The 26,041-nt window shown below is 34.7% G+C and overlaps 1 protein-coding gene across 3 annotated transcripts in view; it reads right to left on the bottom strand.

Annotated features, from left to right (window-relative positions):
• Window positions 1-638: 638 nt before the first annotated feature.
• Window positions 639-26,041, bottom strand: part of TAB2 (TGF-beta activated kinase 1 (MAP3K7) binding protein 2) — a 77,039-nt gene continuing 51,636 nt past the window's right edge. For all 3 annotated transcript variants that reach the window (XM_054697911.1, XM_054697912.1, XM_037520550.2), the window contains 5 exons: window positions 21,353-22,847; window positions 7,278-7,438; window positions 6,972-7,065; window positions 5,591-5,671; window positions 639-2,674 (listed from right to left, as the gene is read on the bottom strand). In XM_054697911.1, coding sequence (XP_054553886.1) covers window positions 2,532-2,674; window positions 5,591-5,671; window positions 6,972-7,065; window positions 7,278-7,438; window positions 21,353-22,847 — 1,974 coding nt within the window. In that variant the 3' untranslated portion in view covers window positions 639-2,531. The remainder of the gene's footprint in view (window positions 2,675-5,590; window positions 5,672-6,971; window positions 7,066-7,277; window positions 7,439-21,352; window positions 22,848-26,041) is intronic.

Genomic DNA, 26,041 nt, shown 5'->3' with positions numbered 1-26,041 from the left:
TCTAGTTGTTCTAGATAATTCCTGGTAACTCCTAAAGGTGGTCTCCAGACGACCATGATGAGGCCTCACATTCCCTGACAAAGAATATTTCTGTCCACTAGTTAGAAAAGGCCAATTGAGGCAGGGCTTTCTACAGTTAGGTCACAAGAGACCAGTAAGTTCTACTGTGTTTTTTTGAAGCTCAGAAAAACTGAGTCAATTTTTTTTTTTTTTTTTTAAGAAAAAAAGTCTTAAAATTTGCCTCTAAGAGAAGCACCATCATCCTCAGCAACTACACAGGACGGGATAGAGCAAATACTAACCAAATGGCAACTCAGACTAAATGAAATCAGGTTCTCAACAATGGAAAACTTCACAAACCCAAAAAGAAAGGAAAAACTATAAAACAAAACAAACAAAAAACAGCAACACTCATTTTTCCGGCTCAGTTGGAACATGGTTGCTGGTTGTTTTCTTTCATTGGTTGAAAGAAGTCTGGGGCAACTGATAAAAATAAGAAATGCAGTTGAATGCCAAGAAGCCAGGAGAAAATTCCAGAGAATGAGTTTTCTCTGACTTCAGTGAACGATCAAATGTTCTGTTGGGCTATCAATTATCTCCTCTCCCACAAATTTTAAAAATAAGTCACAAAATCCACATTAGAATATAAGTTTTTAATTTTTATAAATAACTTATCTGTTACAAAGATAGTTTACCCAGCTAAATCACAAAACCATCAACTCAAGATATCCAAATTACGTTTTATTAATAAAACAAGTAAAAACTGATTTATCAATCTTCACATAGAACTGCAGATGAAGCTGAAAAACAAGGCCTATTTTAAAAACAAATGCATCAAATGTAAGGGCTTTGGGTCTATTATCTAAGTAACTATGATTGTCGTTATTTCTTCCCATATACAAAGTGCAAAGCCTGGAAATCAAGGCTTTGATGTTCATCTGATCACCTGTAATAATCCTGTTTATTTAAAAACATCCACTTGCAAACATTTACAGTGGGTGACAGTCAACATTACCTCCTCGCTTTTGCTACATTTCCGCACTCCCTTTGGCCCCATTTTAAGCACTGATCATAATTTCATAATTCTGTCTTTTTAAATGTATACCATGGTTTCTTTTTCTTGATTTCATTTAGTTATATACATTCCTGATCATATGAACATTTATTTTCCTTATAAAAATATATCATCAAAATAAAGAGATGCTTGAGGTTGCTTCAGTGTTCAAGTCTGCTTGTTTTTCTGTTTCCAGCTTTTCTTCAGTTGTCCTAAGTATGAGCCTCGCTTCATAAATACACACGACACGGCCACCAAGTCAGGTTTACAAATGGACTGCCTCACAGCACAGCATTTAAGCTTCTCTCCAAAAACAGGGCTGCAGGTGCTGCTGCTGTTGCTGGTTTTGAAACTGTACTTTTCCAGCTGTAATCTCTTGAAAGTTCTGTGGGACACCAGGCAGATGAAGCAAACCTGACCTGTTGCTCTGTCAGCGGGTTAAAAATATCTTTTGTTTTAAGCTTCTTTGTGGAGGATGAAACACTACTGTGTCACCCACTGTGAAAGTCGGGATATAGTGACCCACAGACACAGGTCTTTTAATATTTTCTGCAATTCAGTGGGCAGCATCTGTATGTCTTCACAGAACATTGGCACTCATGAGGGCAAAGTACAGGATACAAAGATCTAAGTTATCTTGTGCATAGTTTCATTTCATTAATGCTTTTTTATCTTAAGGCACTGCTTCTCTCAGATAAGGCTTAAAAAGGGACATGACCGTGCTTAATTACTAAAAGGAAAAAAGAAAATTAGTTAACAAAAGACTATTACTCTATACATATAGAAATATAAGAAAATAATAAAGAAGAGAAATCACTTAAAGCAGACTTGAGAAATCTGTACAGTAGGAAAAGCTTTGGGTATTTCACTGCATGTTTGCACAGACAATGCATGCTGCTTTCCTTTTCATCTTCAGAACCTAGATGCTGGCTTCACAGAGTGGAGACGTTTTCAGGGAAGACAAAGATAAGGCCAAGAGTACCACAGATGTGTGAAGTTCTTCCCCTATCCATTGGCACTATGCGGCAGCAAACAGTTTTTAAATAGATACATCTTATTTCTTTCTTCATGTTTGTAGTGTTTCACCGAAAGCTTTAAAAAAAAAAAAAAGCCATCATTCTATTCCTTCCTCCTGTCAAAATTCAGTAGTGACATGAGGGGGAAAAGGTACTGGGAACACCTAGGCATTAACATGTTGAGAATTATCCATAATGGCTACTGTAATACTGTACATGGTCAGGCAGCGGGCAACCAAGTCTTTCAGCAGATTCCCTTTCATGTGATGAATTTCAACTGCCCATGACATTAGACTGAGGTATTATTAGCTCTGCGGGCTGACATTTAACATTAGCACACCACCATCTTGTCACATCTTCCATTTGACAAAATCCTATGGAGCAGTGAAACTTTTCTCCTGATGACAGATTAGTTTCTTGAACTTCAAATGTGGCCTCAGGGAAGGTACAGGGCCACTGGCTCAGAAATGCCTTGGCATCTCACACTGTTCACAGCGGATTAAGGCTGGATGGTTCAAAAAAGTACAAGCAGTACAATTCCACTGAGCGCCCTCATCATCTTCTGTGTCTTGAGTCTTTGGTGTTTTGATGGTGGACCTTTGATCTGTAAGGAAGAAAAAGGATTATTTTAGAAGCAAAAGGGACAAAAAAATCATTGGCAACGTTAAACACTATTTGACGCAGCCTGTTAATCAAATGAGGCATCCAGCTGAAACTGACACACAGGCTTGATGCTCATCAACCTTTACCAAACTGGTGCTTCCTCACTCACCATTTCAACAGCTCTTTAAAGGGGAAAAGAACATCATTTTCTGCAACTTGTAGCAGAAAAGTGAAGTCAATTCATAAAGTAATAAGAAAGGTCCTTGTAATGTCAACCTAAGATTGTAAAGTCCTACTAGAATGCATTCACTAACTGAATTTGTGACATTACAGTTTCATTTCTCACTGAGGTAGTATTTATATTTCAGTTTTCTACCTTTTTAGCAGCCCTTTATTTACTGACTAGTTTCAAAGAATAATGTATTACCAAATTTCCTACATCAGGCATGGGTCACAATTCGAAGGTATCACAATTTTTGCAGTATGCATGAGCAATGTGAGATTATTTATATAGTAATTTTCTTTAAATTGAGTAAGAGGGCCTCCCCTGGTGGCACAATGGTTGAGCACTGGGCTGAGAAGCTGCCCGTAGCCTCTTCAGCGCCGGTTCCATCCCGGGCCGCCGGTGAGGGTCCCACATGGTGCGACAGACCTCTCCTGCTGTGCCCACTGCTCCCCTCAGCAGTGTATTTTGTCACTCTGCCTGTTCTGCTCCCTGCTCTGGCTCTGGTGAATTCTCTCACTCTCCCGCGCTTCTGACTGTACCCAATGCTTGTAGAAATAAATAAATCTTTAAAAAAAATAAATAAATAGAGTAAGACCAAATACCTAAGTAAAACTATCTGAAGTCAAGAGCCTGACAATTCTAGTTAGTATCCCCCAAAATACATTAAAATAAATACAGTTTAAAAAGCATGACTTTTTGTCATCTAGAATTATTTCAAACTTCAAACCTGGGAAACACAGAATGACTGGTTTAACTTGGGGAATCCATCCTACTTATCCTACTTATTAGAATTCTGGTCTCTCTTGGCTATTAAGAAACATTCTGTTTGGGTTTGGGTTTTTTTTTTTTTTTGGGTAAAACTATCCTTTTTGTTTAACTACAGAGGTTTTTTTTAGGAAGGGGAACTACTGAATTTATACAGACATTTAATTTAGTGTCAAGTGCCAGCATATTCTTTATTATTTAAGTAATATTGAAGGCAATCATATAGGGGACTTACAATTTTTTTTCAATAAAAAAAATCAGTGGTTTTCTTACATCTGTATAAATCTCATCTAGCACTTAGAATTATGAATCTTTTCATTAGAGCTATTTGGAAACTAACAACAGAAACTGATAAAAGAGGAAGTTAAGATAGCAATGGATAATTTGTGATTTCCATACTTAAACTCAGCTTCACAATGCAGTTATTTTTAAACAGCTATATTTAAGAACTAAATAAACGCCCATAGGCGAAATTAGTAACTCCCTGTGTTAGCTTTAAGGCAAAAATGATTATACCATAGAAACATCTATCTGTTGTGAAAAAGTTTTAAAATTATGCTTTTTTTCCTTTCTTTTTATCATGGAAAATTTCAAACATATAAAAGTATATATATATATATATATATTTTAAAGATTTATTTATTTATGCTTACAAGAGCTGGGGTGCAGGCATGAGAGGATTCACCAGAGACAGAGTGGGGAACAGAACAGGCAAACTGACTGAAATACGCTGCTGAGGGGAGCAGCGGGCGAGACAGGAGAGGTCTACTGTGCCATGTGGGTAGCTCCCTGGTGGGGACTGAACTCTTGCTGCAGTGGCTGCGGATTATCTTCATAGTGCGGTGCTTAACCCTATGCGCCACTGGGGAGGTCCCTTATAAGAGTATATTAAAGAATAGTGAAACAAATCCTCACATGCTTATCCTGTTATTAAGATCAATTTTATTCATCCATAGCCTACCTCCCTCCATAGTCAATACATCAGTACTGATTATTTGACGCAAAACAGGAATCTTTTTTTATAAGAAAAACTGTAGTTTTGAAAGACAATGAAAAGATTACATTAGGGCAACTCATTTGAGTGTGAAACTTGAGTTAATTTTTTGCCAATTTTCTTTTATTCCAGTAACATGCAAATATTATTCAGTGTCTAAACACTTGCTTATTGTGCCAACTAAACCCTAATCTCACTTTAGTTCCTCTGTAGTAATACCTGATTACATTGCAGCTATGTTCCATAAACATTTAAATTAAAAAAAATTATGAATATACAGCTAGGCATAATTAAATTAAACAAAAGTAAGGGAGTGGAGAGAACAGGATACTGCATAAGAATATGAAAATTCTTGTAATATACCAAAGAACTAGTAACAAAACTTGTTCTTTCTTGTTGCCATTTCTACATATATTTTAATGACTAGAGTAAAAAACTTACACATGTATTCTGACATCTTAGCTTGGTATGTACATAGTTTATGAATATCAATAATGCAAAATTATAGGCAATAATTTTTAAAAGCCAGTCATCTGGAATTCAGAGTATTTTGAATCTATAGAAATATATATAATTTAAAAAAAAAGGGGATACTCATGAAAAATAAACTTCCCTAATGTGTTTTCCTCATCATTTGTCTAAAATTTTAAAGAAAGACAGCTTTTGCATCTGACTTTTTTTGGCCAAGACTTGATATTTTAGGAGCATATCATGAATCTTAAGTACACATTATTGTTAGAGCTAAGTACATTACACTTTTGCATCCTCTCCAATCCCCAGCATGCAAGTGAAAACAAGTATCTTTCTAATAAATCCAACCAAGAATGCCAAAGTTTGAACCACTTCTAGAGTGGAAGGTTGCAAAAACCAAAATTTTTAAAAATCTTGCTTTTCAAAATATAACAGTTTTCACATTTAATGGACACACTAACCTTTGGGTTTTGGTGGTACAGGACCTACAAATCCAATATTGTCATAAAAGTTATGAATAGCGCTGGGATTAAAATGTGGTCCTGAAATATATAAAAAGTAAATATATCAATGTTTATAGCTCAAAAATACCTATTTTTTTAAAAAAGCAAATATTTTCTTTCTAAAAACTATCACAGTAAAAATAGGAGAAAATATCTTTCATTTATTTTGTACCTTTAATCTCAAATTGTATGTAAGGATTTCAAAACATCTCAGGTAGGTATAGTATTCATAATAGAGGTCTAAGTGGTAAACTGGGGAAGAAGTAAAGTTTTGACAGTAACAGAATAATAACTAGACCGTTGTTCTATGTGACAAGTTAAAATAACTTAAAATTTAATTTAAAAAAATCCTCAAACACAGTGTCTTAATAGCTTGGCCCCAATTAAATATGTAAACCTTGCATTAATGTAATATAATGGCTCAGATTTTAGACATAAGGAACAAATTTGAAAATTATAGTTTCTAGACTAGCACCAACTTTTTATTCCTCTCCAAAGTTAAAGTGTAACATTTTCTACAAATGTTTCAAGATAAACACCTATTATTTTAAAAGAAAATAAAACAAATCATCTTTCAGTTTAATGGATTCTGGCATACACTCAAAGTGTAATTAATAACTTCTTTTTGTTGGCTTCCATCCCTTTCCTGTCTTTTCTATTTTAAATATTTTTATTATTTCCCTAATATCAAAATTAGTTTTTAGTTATAAACTTTCTTTCAGTTGTCTATGGAGCTGAATTAAATCGTAAACATTTTTTTACTACAATAAGCAAATATTGCGTGTCACTAAAAAGCTCAAGTATAAATAATAAACTAACATTGTCCTAAAAGATCTAAGTCTTATCTTTATTCTCTTCTCTGTTTTACCAATAAATACAGTGCCATCAGGGTGAGGGTGCTTTTAAAATTATGTTCTTAAAAGCATGATTCTCAAAAGGTAAAAGGAAAAAGGGAAACAGGAAAAAAGTTACGATTACATATATTTTAGTCTTACTAATTATTACTGTAACGGATTCTCCTTATGCATACAAGCAATAATTTTGGCAATATAGCTAGACATTAATTACTGTCTTTCCTTTATACTCAACAAAAGCAGATATGAAGGATATAAAACGTATCAACCAAGTATGTGTGTGCGCGTATATATGTATATATAAATATATATATAAATTTTGGGGGGGGGTAGGAAGAGAAAATAAAAAGCCAGTAATTCCTTAGCACTACCTGGTTACAAAGTCAAATCTGAGACAATAAGATATATAAGACTGTTTTCAGTCACAGAAAAAGAATTGGTAAATAAATACAATTAAGTTTAGCTGAGTATGCACTGAACTTTACCTCGGGCTTGAAAAAGATCAATTTCTTTGGTTAAGCAGTCAATGTCAATCTGGAGTTGTCTATTACAACTTCTCAACTGCTGCATTTCTTCGAGCTGAAAAATAGTTCCATATGAGAAGAATCTACATTGAATTCTTGTGTCATTAGTTAGAAAAGAGTGGAGTTTGGCAGAGGAAAGTAAGGACAGAAAAGCAAGTAGAAATTAGGAAGGAATTTTCATAAGGCTAGGTCAAGTTCTTATGCTTATGAATGGTAATTGCCTAGTCTTCATGTTTAAGCACAGAGATTTACAAAGATAAAACTTACTGAAGGTATTTGAGATATGGAATTAGATCTCTTCAGACGCCTTCGAGTTAGATTATTTTCCATTTCATTGACCTCAGATTTTAGTTTATCCAGCTTTTTCTTTTGAATCTCAAGTTCTCTTTGAAGTCGTTCCATTCTGGCCTTCTGGTGTACCAAGAGAGCTGCAATACATATGAGTAAAAATGAGGACCTACCTACTTTAATCAATTAACGTTCAAACAATATTGGACAAACAAATCAGTATTTTTCTGACAACAATCCCAAAGATACATTAAAACAAAAGATGGTGAGCTTAAACTTTTAAAATTCCAAAATAATTATTTAAGCACACAATGTCACTCAAATAATTGTTTTTAAGGGTTTGAATAAACCCACTTTATGGCTGAAGACCATTTTTGGCGTATTACCTCTCTTTAAAGGCTCTGATCTGGTCAATTAACTAATCACTACTATTGAATTCACATCTGACTCTCTGAAAGGATGTCATTCTACTCCAAAAAGTCTAACATTGTACTATGCATAAATTATTCTAATATGATCATTTTACAGAAATTTTAGAAGGAAATGTGGGCTAAGTTAAATCTATTGATTTCAATCCCTAAGAATTTTAACATTAAACTGTTCAAATTTCAAAGTAAAAATGGTACCATTTAGAGAAATCAAACCCTTACATTTACTTAGATTATATTTGTGAAAAATATTTCCCAAGATTTGAAAGAAAGAAAACAAGAAATCAGTCTTGTAGCACAAATGATGAACTGCTTGAGAAACTTAATGAAGCCATAAAAATTGGCTATGTTCTTGGGATCCATCCCTGGACAATGTGAGTCTCAGTCTTTAAGATACTGGAATGGAAGTGAAGGTACATGAAATTTACTCCTATAAAAAGGCATCTTGGGATGATTCTACTACAATTCAGGCAGATTTGTAAATAAACAACAGCTTCTAAAAATGAAAAATAGTAATTAAAATGTGAGTCAAATAGATTAATACAATAGACTTTTTTTTTTAGCTACATTCAAATTTCTGTGAAGCTAAAAAACAAGGAAAAGGCTAGGCTATGAAACCCAATCGATTCCACAATGGGGTAGGTCAAAATTTTTATTATAACGAAGGATGTAGAGACCTCAAAAAGAGAAGTTATATTAGTTAGCCCCAGGCTGGTGACCTCTCCTTGGGCTGTCTGGCAGAAGTTAGTGCCAACTTTTCCAGGAACCCATTTCCAGGGAGCTGCAACTATGGGATCCATATAGGAAAAATCCTTTATGAAGAGAAACTCTTAACAGTAAAGTATGACCAAAAAAGAAACTGATCGACCAGGAGAATCAACAGCCAAAAAGGAACCTCCCAAACTTAAAGTTATATAAGCTTGAAAGGAGTTATAGAATATCTCTTTATGACAATTATATTGATAAAAGAAGAAACACAAATACAATGAAAGAATAAGACATGACGAATAAAGAGCAGCTAGATTTGGAAAGGTACCATAAATAACCTGAGAGATGAAAGAGTCACTGAAATGAAAAAGTCAAGTAGATTAAACAGCAGATTAGATACAGTCAAAGGTACCAGAAAAAATAAATCTAAATTATTACCCAGAAAGTATATAAAGTGATAGAAAACATGCAAGGGGTTAAAAGATCTCATATAAGTTTAAGAAGGAGAGAACAGTATGAAGGACAGGCCAAATTTGAGAGGTATACTTACTGATAATTATCCCAAACTGAAGAAAAGGTGAGATAACATTATCCAGAGATAATGAAATAATTTGTTCACCGAATTATCAAGAGTATGGATAAAGACATTTTCAGACAAAGTTTAGGTAAATTTACCAATCACAGACCACTGATGAAAGTACTAAAGTTTTGATTTTGATTAAGAAAGGAAATTAATACAGAAGAAGAGTAAGTTGAATAAATCTAAAAGGTTTTAATTATGAAACAAGACCATGCCAGTGGGTGCGATAGAGCAGACTATTTAAGACAAAGTAAAATATTAGAAAAGAATAACAAATGGGCAGAAGAGTTAAACTGACACTTCCCCGAGGAAGACATACAGATGGCTTAGAGGCACATGAAAAAATGCTCATCATCATTTATTAGGGAAATGGAAATCAAAACCACAATGAGACACACTACACTTGTGAGAATGGCCGATATCAAAAAATCCCAGAAGCAAATGGTGAAGATATGGAGAAAAAGAAACCCTCATACAATGTAGGTTTCTTAAAATATTAAAAATAGATCTACCATATGATCCAGCAATTCGACTCCTATGCATCTGCCCAAAGAATACAAAGACACTAATGAGGATATATGTGTTCCAGTGTTCACTGTAGCACTATTTACAATAGCCAAGTTATGGGAACAACCTAAGTGGCCAATGACAGATGAGTGGATTAAGATGTGTTACATAGACACAATTGAATACTACTTAGTTATAAAAAAAAAAAATGGACTCTTGCCATTTGCAACAACATGAATGGACATGGATGGCATTATATGAAGTAAGTCAGGAGAAAGGCAAATACTTGATGATTTCACTCACAATCGGGATATAGAGAAACAAAGGTCCAAAAAAAATGAACAAACCAAAAACAAACCTTAGAAATTTGACTGTAAAATTGAGGCTACAAGAGGGTGGAAAAGGAAGATTGACCGCAAAGTGGAGAGTGGATCCAACGGACCATGGGTGCCTTGATGGTGGGTGTAGTGTGATAACTGGATCTGAAGAGGTGTGATCCTAGACAGTGCTGTAAACCAATGTTACCTCAATAAAGAAAAGGATAACAGGATATTGGAATTACAAAGATCATAAGAGGTCTTGAAAGTGTTTAGAAAGAATACTCTTAAATGTTGCTAAAACAAGTATACATAAATATTTAGGGTTTACCACTAGAAAAAGCTAAATAGAAGGCAGTTTCTAAACTGAGAGAACAAAAGGAGAAATAAAGAGAAATTCATGAAATTTAAATGGTGGGAAAGGAGAAAAAAAGGAAATTGAAAACAATTACAATAATTACTATCTAAATGTATCTGTTCAGATATAAGAGATCAGCAGATTGTATTTAAAAAATTCAGCTGTATGCTGTTTATTAGAAACACTTAAAACATAACTCACTAATCCGTTCCTTTAATATATGGAGCCTCCAAAAATTCCTGATCCTTGAAGCTTGGATTACAGGGGTATAGGAGAGAAGGTGGTGGTGCAAGAACAAGGCTCTAAAAGAGGGGTCAGGCAAATCTGGCCTCATGTCTACTTTGTGAAGAACATTTTACTGGTGTACAGCCTTACTCATTTGCTTTCTAAGGCTGTTTTTGTTATGATATCAGAGTTGAATACTTACAACAGAAACCATGTCATTTACAAATTCTAATTTACTATTCGGCCCTTTTATCAGATCATGTGGACCATTATTAAGGATGCTGAGTATGTGGGGACTCATCACAGCACAGAAAAGTTTAAAGTAAAAGAATTACCTTATATTCAGGCTCCATTCTAAGACACATAAAGTAAGAGCAATCAAGTGCTGGAGATATTTGAAGACAGATGTGCTAAAGGCAACAAACAAAAACCAAACCCAGTACCACTCCTGAAGAAACTAACTCAACCTCTCGCACTAACCTGCCAGAAAGAGGTGTTCTTATTTCTGGGTGTAAATACTATTTATCTCAGTCTCTCCTGTTTTTGTTTTTTTTTTAATTGCACACAATATTTAGCATTCATTACAAAGTATGAGACACATACAAAAGCAAAACAAAAATCCAAGCCATCATCATTAAGTGATAAAACAATCAATAGAACCCTCTCCAAGACGACCCAGATGTTGAAGTTAACTGACAAGAATGTAAAAATATGGTTAACATGTTAAAGAATCTAGTTAATAAGGTGGACAACATGCAGGAACTTGGCGGATAATGTAAGAGACATAAATTTTAAAAAGGGAAATGCTAGAAATATGGCAGCAGAAATGAAAAATTCCATTAACAGACTTCTCGGCATACTGATAGAAAAGAGTCAAGGAGCTTGAAAGAGAGAATTACCTCATGAAAACACAGAAAAAAGTGGAAAAAAGAAAAAAGCATCCGAGAGGTGTGGGACGGTATCTAAGAGTTTAACATAGATATATTGATGAAGGGAAAGAGAGAAACATGGCAGAGATATCTGAGGAGATAATAGTAAATATTTTACAAAAGTAGTAAGACAAACCACAGATCCAAGAGATCTATGAGCAGTATTAAAACACCCAGGCACATCATTATCAAATTGCTGAAATCCAAAGATAAAGAAAAACTTGAAGGGAGCTACAGAAATTTTGACATTGATATACCAGGCAAATATACAACTGACATAAAGCCCAAGTAACAATAATCATTTTAGAAAAAAACTGACTTTATGAGACGTTAGTATATAACTTTCAAGTTAGAAAGGATATTCTACTTTATTGTCCAACTAATGCATCTCAGAACACACATTCCAACACAGTGCTTGACAGTCAGAGCTAGCTCCCTTAGGAATCTCCTTTGTGGTACTTCTTAATGTTTCCATCAAAATAGAGAAGTAAACCATAGTTAAGAGCCACATAGCAACAACAGGCAGAAATCTGATTCAAAAAGGATTTAGGAGAAATGAGGAATCACAGGTGCTGAAGGTATTGGTGTGGGGATGTTTCTGAAATTTAAGTAAAAAAATACTGTGCTTCCACTGTCTTAGAATTAAAGACATCTCTTTCCAGTGAAAACAAAATCTAAGACTAGAGTTATGACCATATTTCATAGCAATGACAAACTTAGTCTGTAGACTATCAGGATCTCTTACAGCTATTATTTATAAACAAGCTTAACAAATACTCAGAATATAGTAGGAAAGAGATATGATCTTTATTTCTTAGGTTTTTCTTCTAAGAGCCTGGATTTTTATGTGCCTAATTCACTTCTCATTTGTGGCTTAGGATTTTTTCGGGTAGGAATCTGAGAAAGATAAGATACAAAGAAAATGGGTGTCAAAATGAATTTATAAAAATTACTATAAAATTCTGCTAAATTTTTTGGTCGTTTTGGTTTTTGCCTGCATCTTAACTCTATAAAAAAAAATCACACAATCACACATATCCATTAGGAAATATTATTAGAATCATAAAGAAGGATAAATATGCTTATCTATAAAAATAATTTTGCTCAGATAAGCCTCCACTAAACGAGAAAGAGTTGGCTGGCGACTAGAGAAAAAGAAACATGACAATCACACGTCCAGGTTATGAAATGTGGTCTGTAACTGTATGGGCGGCTGGAAATGTTATCTCTGCTACTGAAATAATTTTAATAGAGGTGAAATCCCTCATACTGTTTTTTTATGTTTTGTTTTGTTATATGAAGAAACTATTATAAGAAAAATCATACCACCACATACACAGAAGAATTAGGCTTATGCACAATATAGTCTTAGGTGTTAATACAGGAGGAGGGATAACTTGTTACACAGATTTCAGTGGGTAAGCTGAAGGGGGAAAATTCCCTTCATTCCTGTTATTTATATAGAGACTAATGTGGAAGTGAAGAGCCAACCTCGAGAACCAATTTAAAAATGGCTGACTGAGCACTGAATTTATATTATAAAGTCTTGTTTCCTGAAACTCCATGAAAATGACAGATGAACAGAACTGGTATAATCTAGCAAGGATAAACAGGAAGAAGACACTTAATGGGGAAGCGATTTCAACAAGTTTCTGAAAGACTGACAGCTGATGAAATGGCTTACACTGTATTAAGAAGGGTGAAGAAAACAGTTTCTTAGACCAGGAAGGCACTGAAGACAATAAGGCAGCCAGGTTGCCCTCTAGAAACTAAAGAGTTTCCAGACACTGGAGAATGCAGACATAAGACGAGGCAGAAGTGAGGAAAGGGCCAGGAAACAAAAGACTAACTGGATATCTGCTAATGGTACAGTCAACTTCTGTCCCTCCTGTACAAGGGCAGCTGTTTGTTCATTGTTAAGGTCTCTCTAAATACACATTTTCAAGCTGGTCCCCAATAAGAAAGAAAGATAGGTGGTAGGGGTGGTGTGTCGCAGCAGCTGGCTCCTCACTTACTCATCACAAAGCAGAGTTTGCCAAGTGACAAGTGTTGCTTCCTTATAAAGTACTTTCAGTGAGCCTTCACAGTCCTTCATTCTTAAATAGGAGCCAAAAGGCAAGGATAACCAAACATTTCAGGCACATCTGACATGTGAAAAACAAACAGATCTAGATAATCAAAGACTAAACCTAGATTCAGTAGAGATAATTCAGAAAAGAGATGAGAACTTAAATTCTAATTGATGTCATTAAGCTGAGACCAACAGTATACTCATAAAACAATAATCCGCTACGAAGAAGGAATTGAAGAAATAGTTCTTAGAAATTAAAAACATCACTGTTGAAATGAGAATTTCATTCATGAGTACAGACAAAAATTTAAGGAGCTCTCTTACACAGCAGAATATAAAGACAAAGGGGTGGAATATACCAAGGATATGATGAGAAATAAAAGGCTGGTCCAGGATGAGTAGCTAAATAACATAAGTTGCAATGAAAAATATTCAATCCGAACATTCAAGGAGACTTTAAAATAAACCATTTTTTAAAATCAGTATTTCAACTGATAAAAATGATGGGGCCCACTGAATGTAGAACAAAGATGATTATAAAAAACCCTATACCAGACATATCATTATGTCTATATATGGAAGCAATATAATAGGACAGAACATATATGAACATGTATACATATATGTACTTTGATAACATTAAAATATTCCCAATCATATACAAGTAAGTAGCTCATAATATGCCACAGGTAAAGACTATGCTACAGTGTATATATGATTGTGTTGAAATGTTAGTTATTAAGCCAAAAATCATAATTAAAATTTTATTACTGGAATTCAAGATAATTTCAAAAATAATTGAACTTAAGTTCATTTTTTCTATACCTCCTGTTCAAAGGGGAATAAATAAATGAGTACCATGAGTGAAGTGTGAAGGAAAGGAATAAAGTTAAGGGAACTTACGTATTATTCAAAGAGTACATATACCAAGAGTTTGCATACAATTAATTTCACATGTAACTAACATGTAATTATACATCATTATCATCCAAAAGGGGAACCTTTTTTCGTTGTATTACAGATGGAAAAATTCAGCATTTTAGATTTTTCATTGTTCAGTTCACATCTAAATTAAACCTCAAGATTCCTGAGGGTCAAAACTGAATTTTAGTTTGTATCACCTGGTATCTAGTATTAAATCATGGAAACCATAGCCTCTTGATAAATGTAAAACGACAACAGTTACTTAATATGAATAATAAAGTAAAATGCTAATTTTAAGTCCAAGACACAGAAATACTGATAAAACAAAAAACTTAAGGTTTAAAGTCTCCTTGAATATTTAGTTTTACTGTTTTTCACTTAGCAAGATTTACATGTTAGGCTGCTGACATTGCAGATAGGTGCCTTTATTATAAACTAGATTTACTGAGGAAATAAAATTAAGTGATGAATTCAGCATCTTGATCATAAATTGACTTCTTTAGCTTTCTAAACATACCTAGCTTGTTCTCTTAAAAACAGAAAAGGAGGAATAATTGGTAGAGATAATAATCAGTTCCTTTTTTTAAAAAAAAAATCAATACCTTTTAAGTTCTGTTTCGGTTAAAATTAAATTTTAATGGTAAAAGTAATTTAAGCATGCAACTCCCTCTTGTGGTTACTAAAGTAACTACTAGTGAATTTAAATACAGCTCTTAAACCACTCTTGGAAGGATTCTAGATGTTTTATACAGCATTTTTTGAAACTTAGTTTTTATCCAACCTTTGCCAGCTTCCAATGAATAAAAGAGACAATTTCTTACTTAACTTTATTTGTAATAGAAAAACATTTGAATTTCCAGATGGTGTTAGTTATACTAACTTTAGGTCTACTACAGTAAAATTATATTAAAGTCTTTGCTATTGGAAAATTTACCAGGTATTTATGGATACAAAGATTTTAGTTTTTAAAAGAAGAAATCTGGCCATGGAAAATATAATACAGGTACTTATTTCTAGTACCTTTTAAGTTTTTGTCTACCATGACAATTTATATGTCTAAGTCAGGTACCTGCCTAAGTAATTTTACCTTAGAAAGTACAATGTCAGCTTCTAAAATAAATTAAGATTTTTTTCTAGACTGTAACTACTAACAAGCGGTGATACCTGTTTTAAGACCCTGAAAAATAATAGTCACTTATTTGAAGACTGAGTCACAAGGGAAATGTAAAGGCAATTACTCTTTTAAAATAAAGCATCCTGTGTTTTTCAGCTGTTTTGAGATTTCAAGGACAGTCTGAAACCATATCCTGCAACACACATAAGCACTAAAGGTATAAAACTCATAGGAGAAAACACAGGAGTAAATCCTCATGACCTTGGATTTGGCAAGTGATTCACAGATATAACACCAAAAAAATAAAAATAAGAAAAAAAGCAACAAAAGGAAAACACTTCAGCAATAGGAAAAACTTTTTTGAGTTTCAAAGGACAGTATCAATAAACTGTAACTCAGACTAGAAGAAACTAAATGCCAAGGCATTAAAATCTAGGATATATAAAGAACTGATGTAACTCAATAAAAAAAAAAAATCCGATTTAAGCAAAAAAAGGGCAAGGATACAAATAGGCATTTCTTCAAATATACAAATGGTCAATAATCACATGTAATGATCCTTGATATCATTAGCCATCAGAGAAATATGCAGATAAAACCCACAATGAGATACCACTTCATAACCTAGGAGGATAGCAAGAATCAAAATCAGACAATAGTAAGTATATAAAGATATCAAAACCCTCATACACTGCTGGTAGGAATGCAGGAAGGTACACTTATTTGAAAAACAATCTGCCAGCTCCTTAATGGTTAAATATAGAATTGTCATATTCCTCTTCTAGGTATGTAGTCAAGTAAAATAAAAACAAAGATCCACACAAAAACACATGTGAATGTTTATAGCTGCATTATTCATAATAGCTAAAAATGGAAACAATCTGAATTATCAACTGATGAACAAAATGTGTATTACATATACATTATAAATATTATACATGTGTACCTACTCCATATACAATATGTATATATAATTTACAGTGGCATATGATTTGGCTGTAAAAAGGAATGTAGCAAAATACGCTACAACAAAGATGCATTTTTAAAACATTTAAGTGAAAAAAGCCAATCACAAAATTGACTATATATTATGTAATTACATTTATATGATGAGTTTAAAATATGTAAAAATCTACAAAGACAGAAAGTAGGTAGATGGAGTGGGGAAGTGATACCTAAAGGCTTCTTTTTATGTATCTGAGACTTCTTTTTAAAGTGATGAAAATGTTCTGATATTGGTTGTGATAGCCACACATGTGACTATAAAATCACTGACTTGTACGCTGCAAATGAGTGACTTGATTAAAATGTTAACTATCTCAATAAAGCTGTTAAATGGTAACTAATTTTTTAAAATACTGAAATAGATCTGCCGATGCTGAAAAACAATGACCATAAACAAAATATATGTGTATATATACATACACACACACACACACACACTTGTTATTTCTATTGTAGAGATTATATATATTATATAATCCCATGTACCAAATAAACTGTGTATATATGTGACTATAAAGAGGAGGATAAAGACTGCTAATGGACATTAGTTAAGTACTAGGAGGGCAGGAGGGAAGAAAGATTAGGGGGTTGAAAGGAGGTACATTTTAATTGTTTATTTTGGGTAGAGTTCCTTTTACCACATGCTTGTACTATTTCCATAATACTTTTTAAAGAGACCGGCTTAATATAGGAAATAACTTTCTAGTAATCAGAGTTCTTCAAAAATGGAATGTTCTACTTCAGGAGGCATCTTGTTTCTCACAATGTATTCAAATATAGGATAGATTTTACATTTTCCAAGGTCCTGCAGGACAAGTGTTGGATGGATAAGTGGACTAGATAATGTCTAGGGATAACCTCTGGATGATCTTTAACATCTTCCAGCCATGAGATATATTTCAAATTAAAAAGCTAGTTAGTCTCACTAGTGAGAAGAACCTATGGCAAGTGACTTGATTTGAAAAAAATTGTTTAAGTGGTTGATGTCAATTAATCTTACTTCATGTGATTTTCAATGTTCTAAAAAAGGCATTTTCAATCTGCAGATGCACAAAATAAAGTCAAGGTGCAAATTGAAAGAATTGAACTAATTTAAATTGTAATTCCTTTTGAAAAGAATACCTAGCCCACTCAATTTTGGTCACCATTAGCATTTTTATTAAATTTTGTTAACTAGAAAAGTCGTCTAATTTGGAAAGAAGCATAACTGAAAAAAATGACAAGGAAAAAGAAATACAAAGTCTCAAGCTAATTTTCATCTCATAATTTTTCTTATTTCTATTTTAGGTTCAAAAGTCAAGGCGTCTGTTTAAAATATGACAGTAACATAAATATAACTGGGGGAAAAATAAAGTTTTATTAAAAACTTTTATGACTTCACATGTATACTATTTAAAAAAGGCAGTTTAGCAGTCACATCAATATTACAGATAGATTTCTGTAGAGACAATGAAGAATGAGAATTCATTTTTGGTAGCGAAGTTAATTTGGTAAGCACGTCTACCATTATGATAAAATACGGACAGCAGCCCTTTTTTCCTTTCCATGATGAAAACTGATTTGAATGAGTGAAGTATTTTGTTCTTACCTATAAAAGTTACCAGTGTTACAAAAAAAAACACACTTCTATGAATGGGAAGGGAATACCAAAAAGTCTCAAAATAACGGATAAAATATTTGTTACTTTTCAGAAGCTAGTCAAGGGTATGACGCAAGGAGGAAAATGTTACCTGGCCAGTAATCTTCCTACTGGCATAATCAATTTTTACATCAATGTTTCCTCTTCCTGGCAGGTAAGGGTAAAAGACTTTTTCAAATCTAATACACTTTAAAATGGAATTTCTCTCTAACCTAACTTCATTTTTTTGGGTAATCATTTTTGTTTCTGATTCCTGTAGTACTTCAAGGACTTGGTTTCATTTATTTCCTTTAAGTGTGGTGGTGGTAGGCGTGGTGTTGAGATGAGCAGGGTCCTGGCAGAAGTTTCATTAATATACCTCTTTTTCTTCTGACCCTGCTACAGCAGAAGGCTATATAAACAAATTCTCGTTTTTGAAAATTTTTATTGTATTTTTAGATGTTAAATGTTACATAAAATATAAACAAAACCCCCCACATTTTGGTCACCAAATTTATTTATGAATGTTCCTTCTTCAATTTGAGAAAAACATTTTCCTGTAATTCTAGTAGCTGGTTCCATTTATTTTCCTACTCTGAAACAGTATGTTCCAAGAGAAAGATGTTTCACTGTAGGAGACAACTATTTCTTTTCTCTTTCTTACCCATACTCTACAAAATAAAGTTCAGAAAGATTCTTGATTAAATATCGGTATTATCTGGGTCACCTCGGTTACTACTCCATCAAGTATGGTGTGTAAAGCATCACACACGAGTCAACATCATAAAAGATACATTTTCCAGACAAGAACAGTTCTTTGATTTGACTAAAACAAGTCAAAAGAAGCACTAGATCAAGATTTTGTCATAGGATGGTACTTAAACTTGGGTCAATACCAGCTCCATAGTAAACACAGAAATGAGATGAAAGGTGGTAGAACAGAGCTCAGGGCATATTATACAGTAAGCAAACATAGAATAAAAACAAGGGTACATCACCTCATGAATTTTATGACATCCATTACATATGTAGGTATGTTTAAAGAAAGCAGTCATGGCTATTAATGCCACCTGAAAGTTGTCAGAGAAGTAATCTGAGTGGCAGGTTCTGGGGAGCCCTGCTTTCTTGCTAGGCTTTGGAAGGCTCTCAAACTAGAGCCTTCATTCAGCAGCAATTTTTTTTTTTTGTAAATATTCAGGTGCCTTTAGAAGGTGTTCCCTATACCTAATCCAGATTATGACTTCATTGTTTCAAGATATTTGTGATTGTATTTATATATTATGATCTGACTGTTGTTTTAAAACAGCATCTCTCTGGTAGTTAAGCCGAAAGACGACCACAAAGAGGAGAGGGTGAAAGCAGGTAAGCTACCGGAATCACCCATTTAAGAGATGATGGTGGCTCAGACCAGAGTGGTGACAAAGGGGGATGGTAAGAAGAGAATGTCTGATATATGGTTAAGGTTAGAGTTGACAGAATTTATTGTAAAATTAGAAGTGAAATATGAAAGAAGGAAGGAGCCAAAGGTGTTTCTAAGTTACTAGTCTAATCACTTTAACAATTAAGTTGTCATTACTTGCAATGGGATCAATATCCCATCTCTCACAGGAAGAATATACTGCAGGGCTGGGGTGGGGGAGAGGTATCAGAAGCTATTTCAGACATAATAAATTACACATGCCTATTCAAACAATTCAGTGGAGATGTGAGATAGCTAGTTAAAAGATCCACCTTCAAATTCAGTGACTAAGTTCAGGTTAGAGTTACAAATTTGGGAGTTAATAGCATATAAAATAATATTTAAAGTCATGAGGCTGAATTAAATTATCTAAGGAGTAGTACAGATAGCAAAGAGATCCGAGAACTGAGCTTGAAGTCTCTGATCTCACTTCTCCGAATAAAGAACAGGTGAGAGGACAGAACTAGCAAAGATGAAAAAGAGGGCATCAGCGTTCACTATTCAGAGACTCTAACAGATTTAGTATGGGCTGACTTCTGGACACTTGTATTTTTTGAAAGCTCCACTAGATGATTATAGAATTTGAAGGTACCACAGCTCAGCATGGGTTCAGAATCACTAGAATGTAACTGTTCAAAACTAAATTAGCCAAAACTATCAGGACTCTATAAAAAGTGCTTAAGTAAAATCACTATTTTCCAAAATTTTCAAAAGGTCAGGTGGTAGCAGTGGTAGTAAGGCCTGCATGCTGCCTGACAGTGAAGGTAAAGCGTTTTCCAGTCTACAGTACTTGAACAATTCATTGGGGATACAAAGATGACTAAGATATGTCATTATTCCATAGGATTTGCAGTTAACTTACAGACCTATGTTGGTAGTCAAGAGTGTAAACATTTCTCCTCTACTTTCTTATTTGAATGAATTCAACAGTTTCTTAGTGAGCAAGTAGCTTAAGGAGTTGGATAAAATACATAACAAACTGGCTCCATTTGAATTAACAGATGTAGCTCCATCTATTTCTGGACTGTATAATCAAGTGAAATCAATTTAAAGCTAACATTACCAATTTGAAATAAGAAAATAGACAAATATTAGGAACAGGATTCAAATTTCTCTGAGTTAAATTATTCTAGAACTCAGCAATTTAGACTTCGATATAAAATAAGACTAAGAATGCATTATAAAAATTAAGAGAAAGCTCTATTTTTCAAATAGAGAATAATTCTGGTCAACGAAGGTAGGTTTACTATATTAACCATCTAATCTCTTATTAAATTGTGTGTCTCAATGAATTTTTATGTGCAGAAAGTCACCATCACCACAGGAAAGACAATAACTGAAAAGAAAGTGTTACAAATATTAAGACCAACCAACCAACCAACCAGAGTTGATTCTTCTGAAGATCTGGTAACTGTCACTCACACCGTAAGTTAACTCTGCAGAACTGAGGCTACCACAAAGGAGAGTGAGGGGATGAGAGCCAAGTGGGAAGGGCGCTGGATGCATTATGGTGGAGGAATATTGACGCTTTGGTGGTGAGCGTAGTATGTGGTAACATACATTTGTAGAGGTGTGAACCTATAGACTAATACAGTGTTGTAAAATCAACATTACCTCAATAAACAATTAAAAACAAAATTCTTTAAGTTACAGGAATATAAAATTGAAATTCAAAATTTATATGAAGACTCTCAGAGGTTAAGATAGCATTAAAAGATGAAATAATAATGCTGATATCCATTTCTCCTGTGAAATTAAGTGGACATCAAAAAGCCCAGCATGGAAAATGACCCCACCTTCATTAATATTACCTTGTGTATACGCAGCATCATCAGATCCCATACTCAACTTCCGTGCTTCACTTATTCTATCCACATGTGCTAAAGTAGGGTCCGTGAGGTGCTGAATATTCTCTGTTTCTACATAATGATCAGGATGGTTTAGAAGATTTGTAAGTTCAAAGGTAGGGGACACCACTCCTGGTGAAACTGCAGGGGGTTTATTGGGAGAAACTGTAATTTTGAAAGTATATTTTGTATTGGGTTGTGTGACCACCACTCGAGGAGAAGTTGCAGAGTTATTGCCTATAGCTCGACTTTTGGGCGGGTGGTGATGAATAAAGGCAGGACCCATGCTCACTTGCCCAGACATATTCCTGGAGGCAGCAGAAGCTCCAGAGTTTGTGGAAATGAAGAGGGTAGGCTGATTCCGCATGACCTGCTCATCCGTGGAGGTGTTAGCTGAAATATAGACCTTAGGTTGACTACGGGACAGCACCTCATCGGTATTTGGGGGACTGGCAGCTATGTAAACAGTGGGCTGATTTCTATTTAAGGTCTGGCTGTTGACTGAAGAGGAACTGCTGGAGGTTCGAGGTCCAGAAGAACGCAATTTTGAAGAACTGTTTCTTTGTGGGGGTTCAAGTTTGATTTCAATCTGGTTTTTTCGAGGTCCTGTTGAAATATTCTGAATGTTGTATTGGCTATGGGCAGAAGACTGTGAGCTACCAGATGAATGAATTGTTGGTGGTTGTGGGGTAGTAGGTGAGCTGATGGGCATGTAGACATGAGAGGTCTGATGGCCTTGCTGATTTGGCTGCTGGGCTGAGGTATGTGACAGAGGATTAGATGCAGGGTAAGTAGTCCAGGGACCAGGCTGTGAAGGTTGATAGACTTGCTGAGGGTTCATGGGGTTAAACTGAGATACCCAGCCAGAATGTTGCTGTGTCTGTCGAGTTGTACCACTAGGAGTTGTAATATAAGGCCTAATATAGATAGAATTTCCCTGTGGACTGTTAAGTACAGGTGGAGGTACACCATGTATGTGCAAAGATGTAGGAGTATTACGACCAGTCTGGATATTTGGGGCTAACGTTACCATAATGGGATTAAACCTGGGAGTTTGAGAAAGGTTGGATGTTCCTTTGCTGCCTAAGTGAAATCCAAGGTGTGGTGTTGAATTTGAAGCACCAGATGTACTGGACATTCCAAAAACATTAAAGCCTTGAGGAACTTGAGCTGGTGCTGTCTGTGGCTCCTGCTGAAACAGTTCATTACTAGACTGACCACCTTGAAGTTGTCCATCGCTAATGCTGTGCGTCAAAGTCCTACTTCCATTCATTCTATTTCCTTCTCTTCCATGGTGGTAAACATTCTGTGACTGCAAGTCCAAGTTGAGAGAAGTCATGTGATTGCGTAGACCAGAAATTCCAGAATCATCCGAAAAATTCAAGTCTCCTTCACCATAAAGATACCTTGTACTCTCCTGAGAGAGAACTGCACAGCAGGCATCCAGGTTATTATTATTCTATGAAACAAAATAACAGCAGGTTGATGTTAATAGCCAGAAGCCAATGTTTATACTCTTATCACTATTAAAATATTATGTGATGCTTTATAGTCAAGGAAATGCCAATGAAAACCACAATGAGATACCACCTCATACTGGTGAGAATGGTCCATATTTAAAAAAACAGCAACAACAAATGCTGGTGAGGAGAAAAGGAGAGAAAGGAACCCTCTTACACTGCTGGTGGGAATGCAGACTGGTCCAACCACTATGGAAAGCTGTGTGGAGGACCCTCAAAATACTAACTATAGATCTACCACATGACCCAGCGATTCCACTCCCAGGAATCTACCCAAAGGACACAAAAACACTAATTCCAAAGGAAAGCTGCACTCCTATGTTTACTGCAGCACTATTAACAATAGTGAAGATATGGAAACAACCTAAATGTCCCCAAACAGATGAATGGATCAAGAAGATGTGTTATAAATACACAATGGAATACTACTCAGCAATCAAGAAAGGCAAACTCATGCCATTTGCAGTAACATGGATTGCACTGGAAGGGATTATGCTAAGTGAAATAAGTCAGAAGGAAAAAGAAAAATACCGGATGGTTTCACTTATAGGTGGAATATAGGGAAACTTAACAAAGGGTCAGGACAAAGAAAAAATTTATAGGCAAATCATAGATCTGACACATACAGTAGGGGAGGGGGAGTGGGAGGAGAGAAAGGGGTCAAAACAGGGAGGGAAGAACACAAGGAATTATGGTGATGGTTCAATAGTGCTGTGGTGGTAGATGAATTATGGGGACTATACCTGAGGGGAGAAAGCAAATATTGCACAAAAATGAAAAATGATGTAGGAAAAAAAAATTATGTGATTAATCTAATTTTAACACAAAATATATTTGAACCCTTTCATTTGAGAACTATTTTTTATGCAAATGGTTGAATTAAAGGTTTATAGTACTAAGGTAATAGAATAGTTCTGTAATAAGCAATAGCTAAAAGTAAACCAAGTCATTATTCTGTTTAGGAGCTATTTAATAGTAAGATGAATTCATGCAGATACAGTAAATTACAATTTAATTAAAAATGCAGTTTGACAAATGGTTGAAGACAAACCTTGAAAGCTGATCACAGATCTGAGATCATAGATCTCTCCCTAGTAGGGGAGAGAGAGGAAAAGGGAGAGGCAGAGGGAGAGAGACAGGAAAAGAGAGTGGAAGGGGTGAAAACATGGTGGGGAGAACAGCAGAGGAGACTGTGGTAATGGACTATAGTGCTTTGGTGGTGGGAGAACTATGGTCACTGCACCTGTGGAGAGAAATACTATACTGTCAAAAATTAACAAAGATGTAAGAAAATTTCATTAAGAAAATAAATTAATAAAAAAAGCAGTTTGATTAATAAAGAGCAGTCTGAATGTTGGGCAAAATGTAACCACGCATATTAAGCATATACAACCATCTCTTGCTATCTGTGAAGGACTGGTTACAGGACATCGTTTCTGCCAGGATACCAAATTCCACTGATGCTCAGGCTCCTTATTATGAAATAGTATTACACATAACCTACCAAGATCCTCCAGTATATTTTAAACATTTAAATATTTAAATTAGATTATTCATAATATCTAATATAAATACTATGTAAATAGTTTTTACACTGAAATGTTTAGGGCATAATGGCAAGGGAAAAAAGTGTACATGTTCAGTATAGATTCAACCATTGCAGCTTAACTACATAGTACAGATTCATCCACAGATGGAACTGCAGATGAACCCTCAGATATGAAAGGTCAATTATATTACTGCAAAAAATATTCTGCATATCCAACTGTTAAGCAGATTCTATTAAACCAAAGACCTTTAAAAAATTCTGAATATTTAAATTAAAAAAGTCCTAAAATTCATAACAATGTCATTTCAATTCCTTACATGCTTTATATTCACTTGTATTAAAGAGACACATATATATTATATATGTAATATAAGCTCAAGGTAACCTCCATACTCTGCCTTTCAATATAAAAACACCATACAAATCTACTCCTGAAAAATTAAAAAACAAAAACATAAAACCAACCAGATTGTTTCTAAAGAATCCTTGAAAGACACGAACTAGCCACCACTCATAAATCATCAATAAAAACATTTCCTAAATGCTGACAATATACACAGCACTCTGATTGCAACTGTGGAAGACAGTGACACATAAAGTCAATCAAACCTTCCCTATAGGAGACTGAGATTCAATTAGGACTTTTAGAAGGGTAATATTACTAAAGCAAGAGTATGTGTCAAGTAATAAATAGATGCCAACTAATAAGTGATTAAAGTTCAATAGAGAATTAATATTGTAGACAACTGTAGAATGGACTGTGTTAATGAGAGAGGTATGCTATGACCTGATGGGTTTCATAGAGCATACATGGAGGATTTGGATAGGACAAAATTCTGGTAAGCAGACAGATATGTGACAACATGTAAAAACATGTTCTAAATAAGGTGATCGGAACAGATTTGTCTGGAGTGAAAGGTTTGTATTAGGAATTTTGTAGAACAAATTGTTAGAAAAGCAGACTGGGATAATCTCAGTATTGACAAATGTGAACAATAAAGTCACACTAGAGCTTGGATCTTATTATAAGCAATGGGGAGAGTCACTGAACATAAGTGAACAGAAATGAAGACACAAAGGGTGTTTTCAGAAGATAAATCTATTGATACTTAAATAGGGAATTCTTTTTCTCAAGACCAATTAGGGGCTTCCCGGTGGCACAGCGGTTGAGCGCTGGGTTGCGAAGCTGCCCGCAGCCTCTGAGGCGCTGGTTCGATCCCCTGCTGCACCCCGGCCACTGGAGGAGGGTCTCACATGGCGCGCAGTGCCTCCCGCTGCTCCCCTCAGCAGTGTGCTTCTGTCCTTCTGCCTGCTCTGCTCCCCGCTCTGTCTCTGGTGAATTCTCTTACCCTCCCGCGCTTCTGACTGTACCCAGTGCTTGTATAAACAAACAAACAAACGAATGAATGAATGAAATAAAATAAATCTTAAAAAAAAAAAAAAAAAAAAAGACCAGTTAGAAGACAAGCAATAATGATTCCATGATAGTGGAAACAAATTAGGAAAGTCTACAAATCATTAGTCAATACAATTTGCTGCATAAAAGAACAAGAATTAAAAAGCGGACTGGAATATTAGTAGCCT

This window comes from Talpa occidentalis, unplaced genomic scaffold (genome assembly GCF_014898055.3).
Source record: "Talpa occidentalis isolate TD23 unplaced genomic scaffold, MPIMG_talOcc4v2.1 talOcc4.2, whole genome shotgun sequence".
NCBI lineage: Eukaryota > Metazoa > Chordata > Mammalia > Eulipotyphla > Talpidae > Talpa > Talpa occidentalis.
This window is presented reverse-complemented; position numbering and strand designations above follow the sequence as displayed.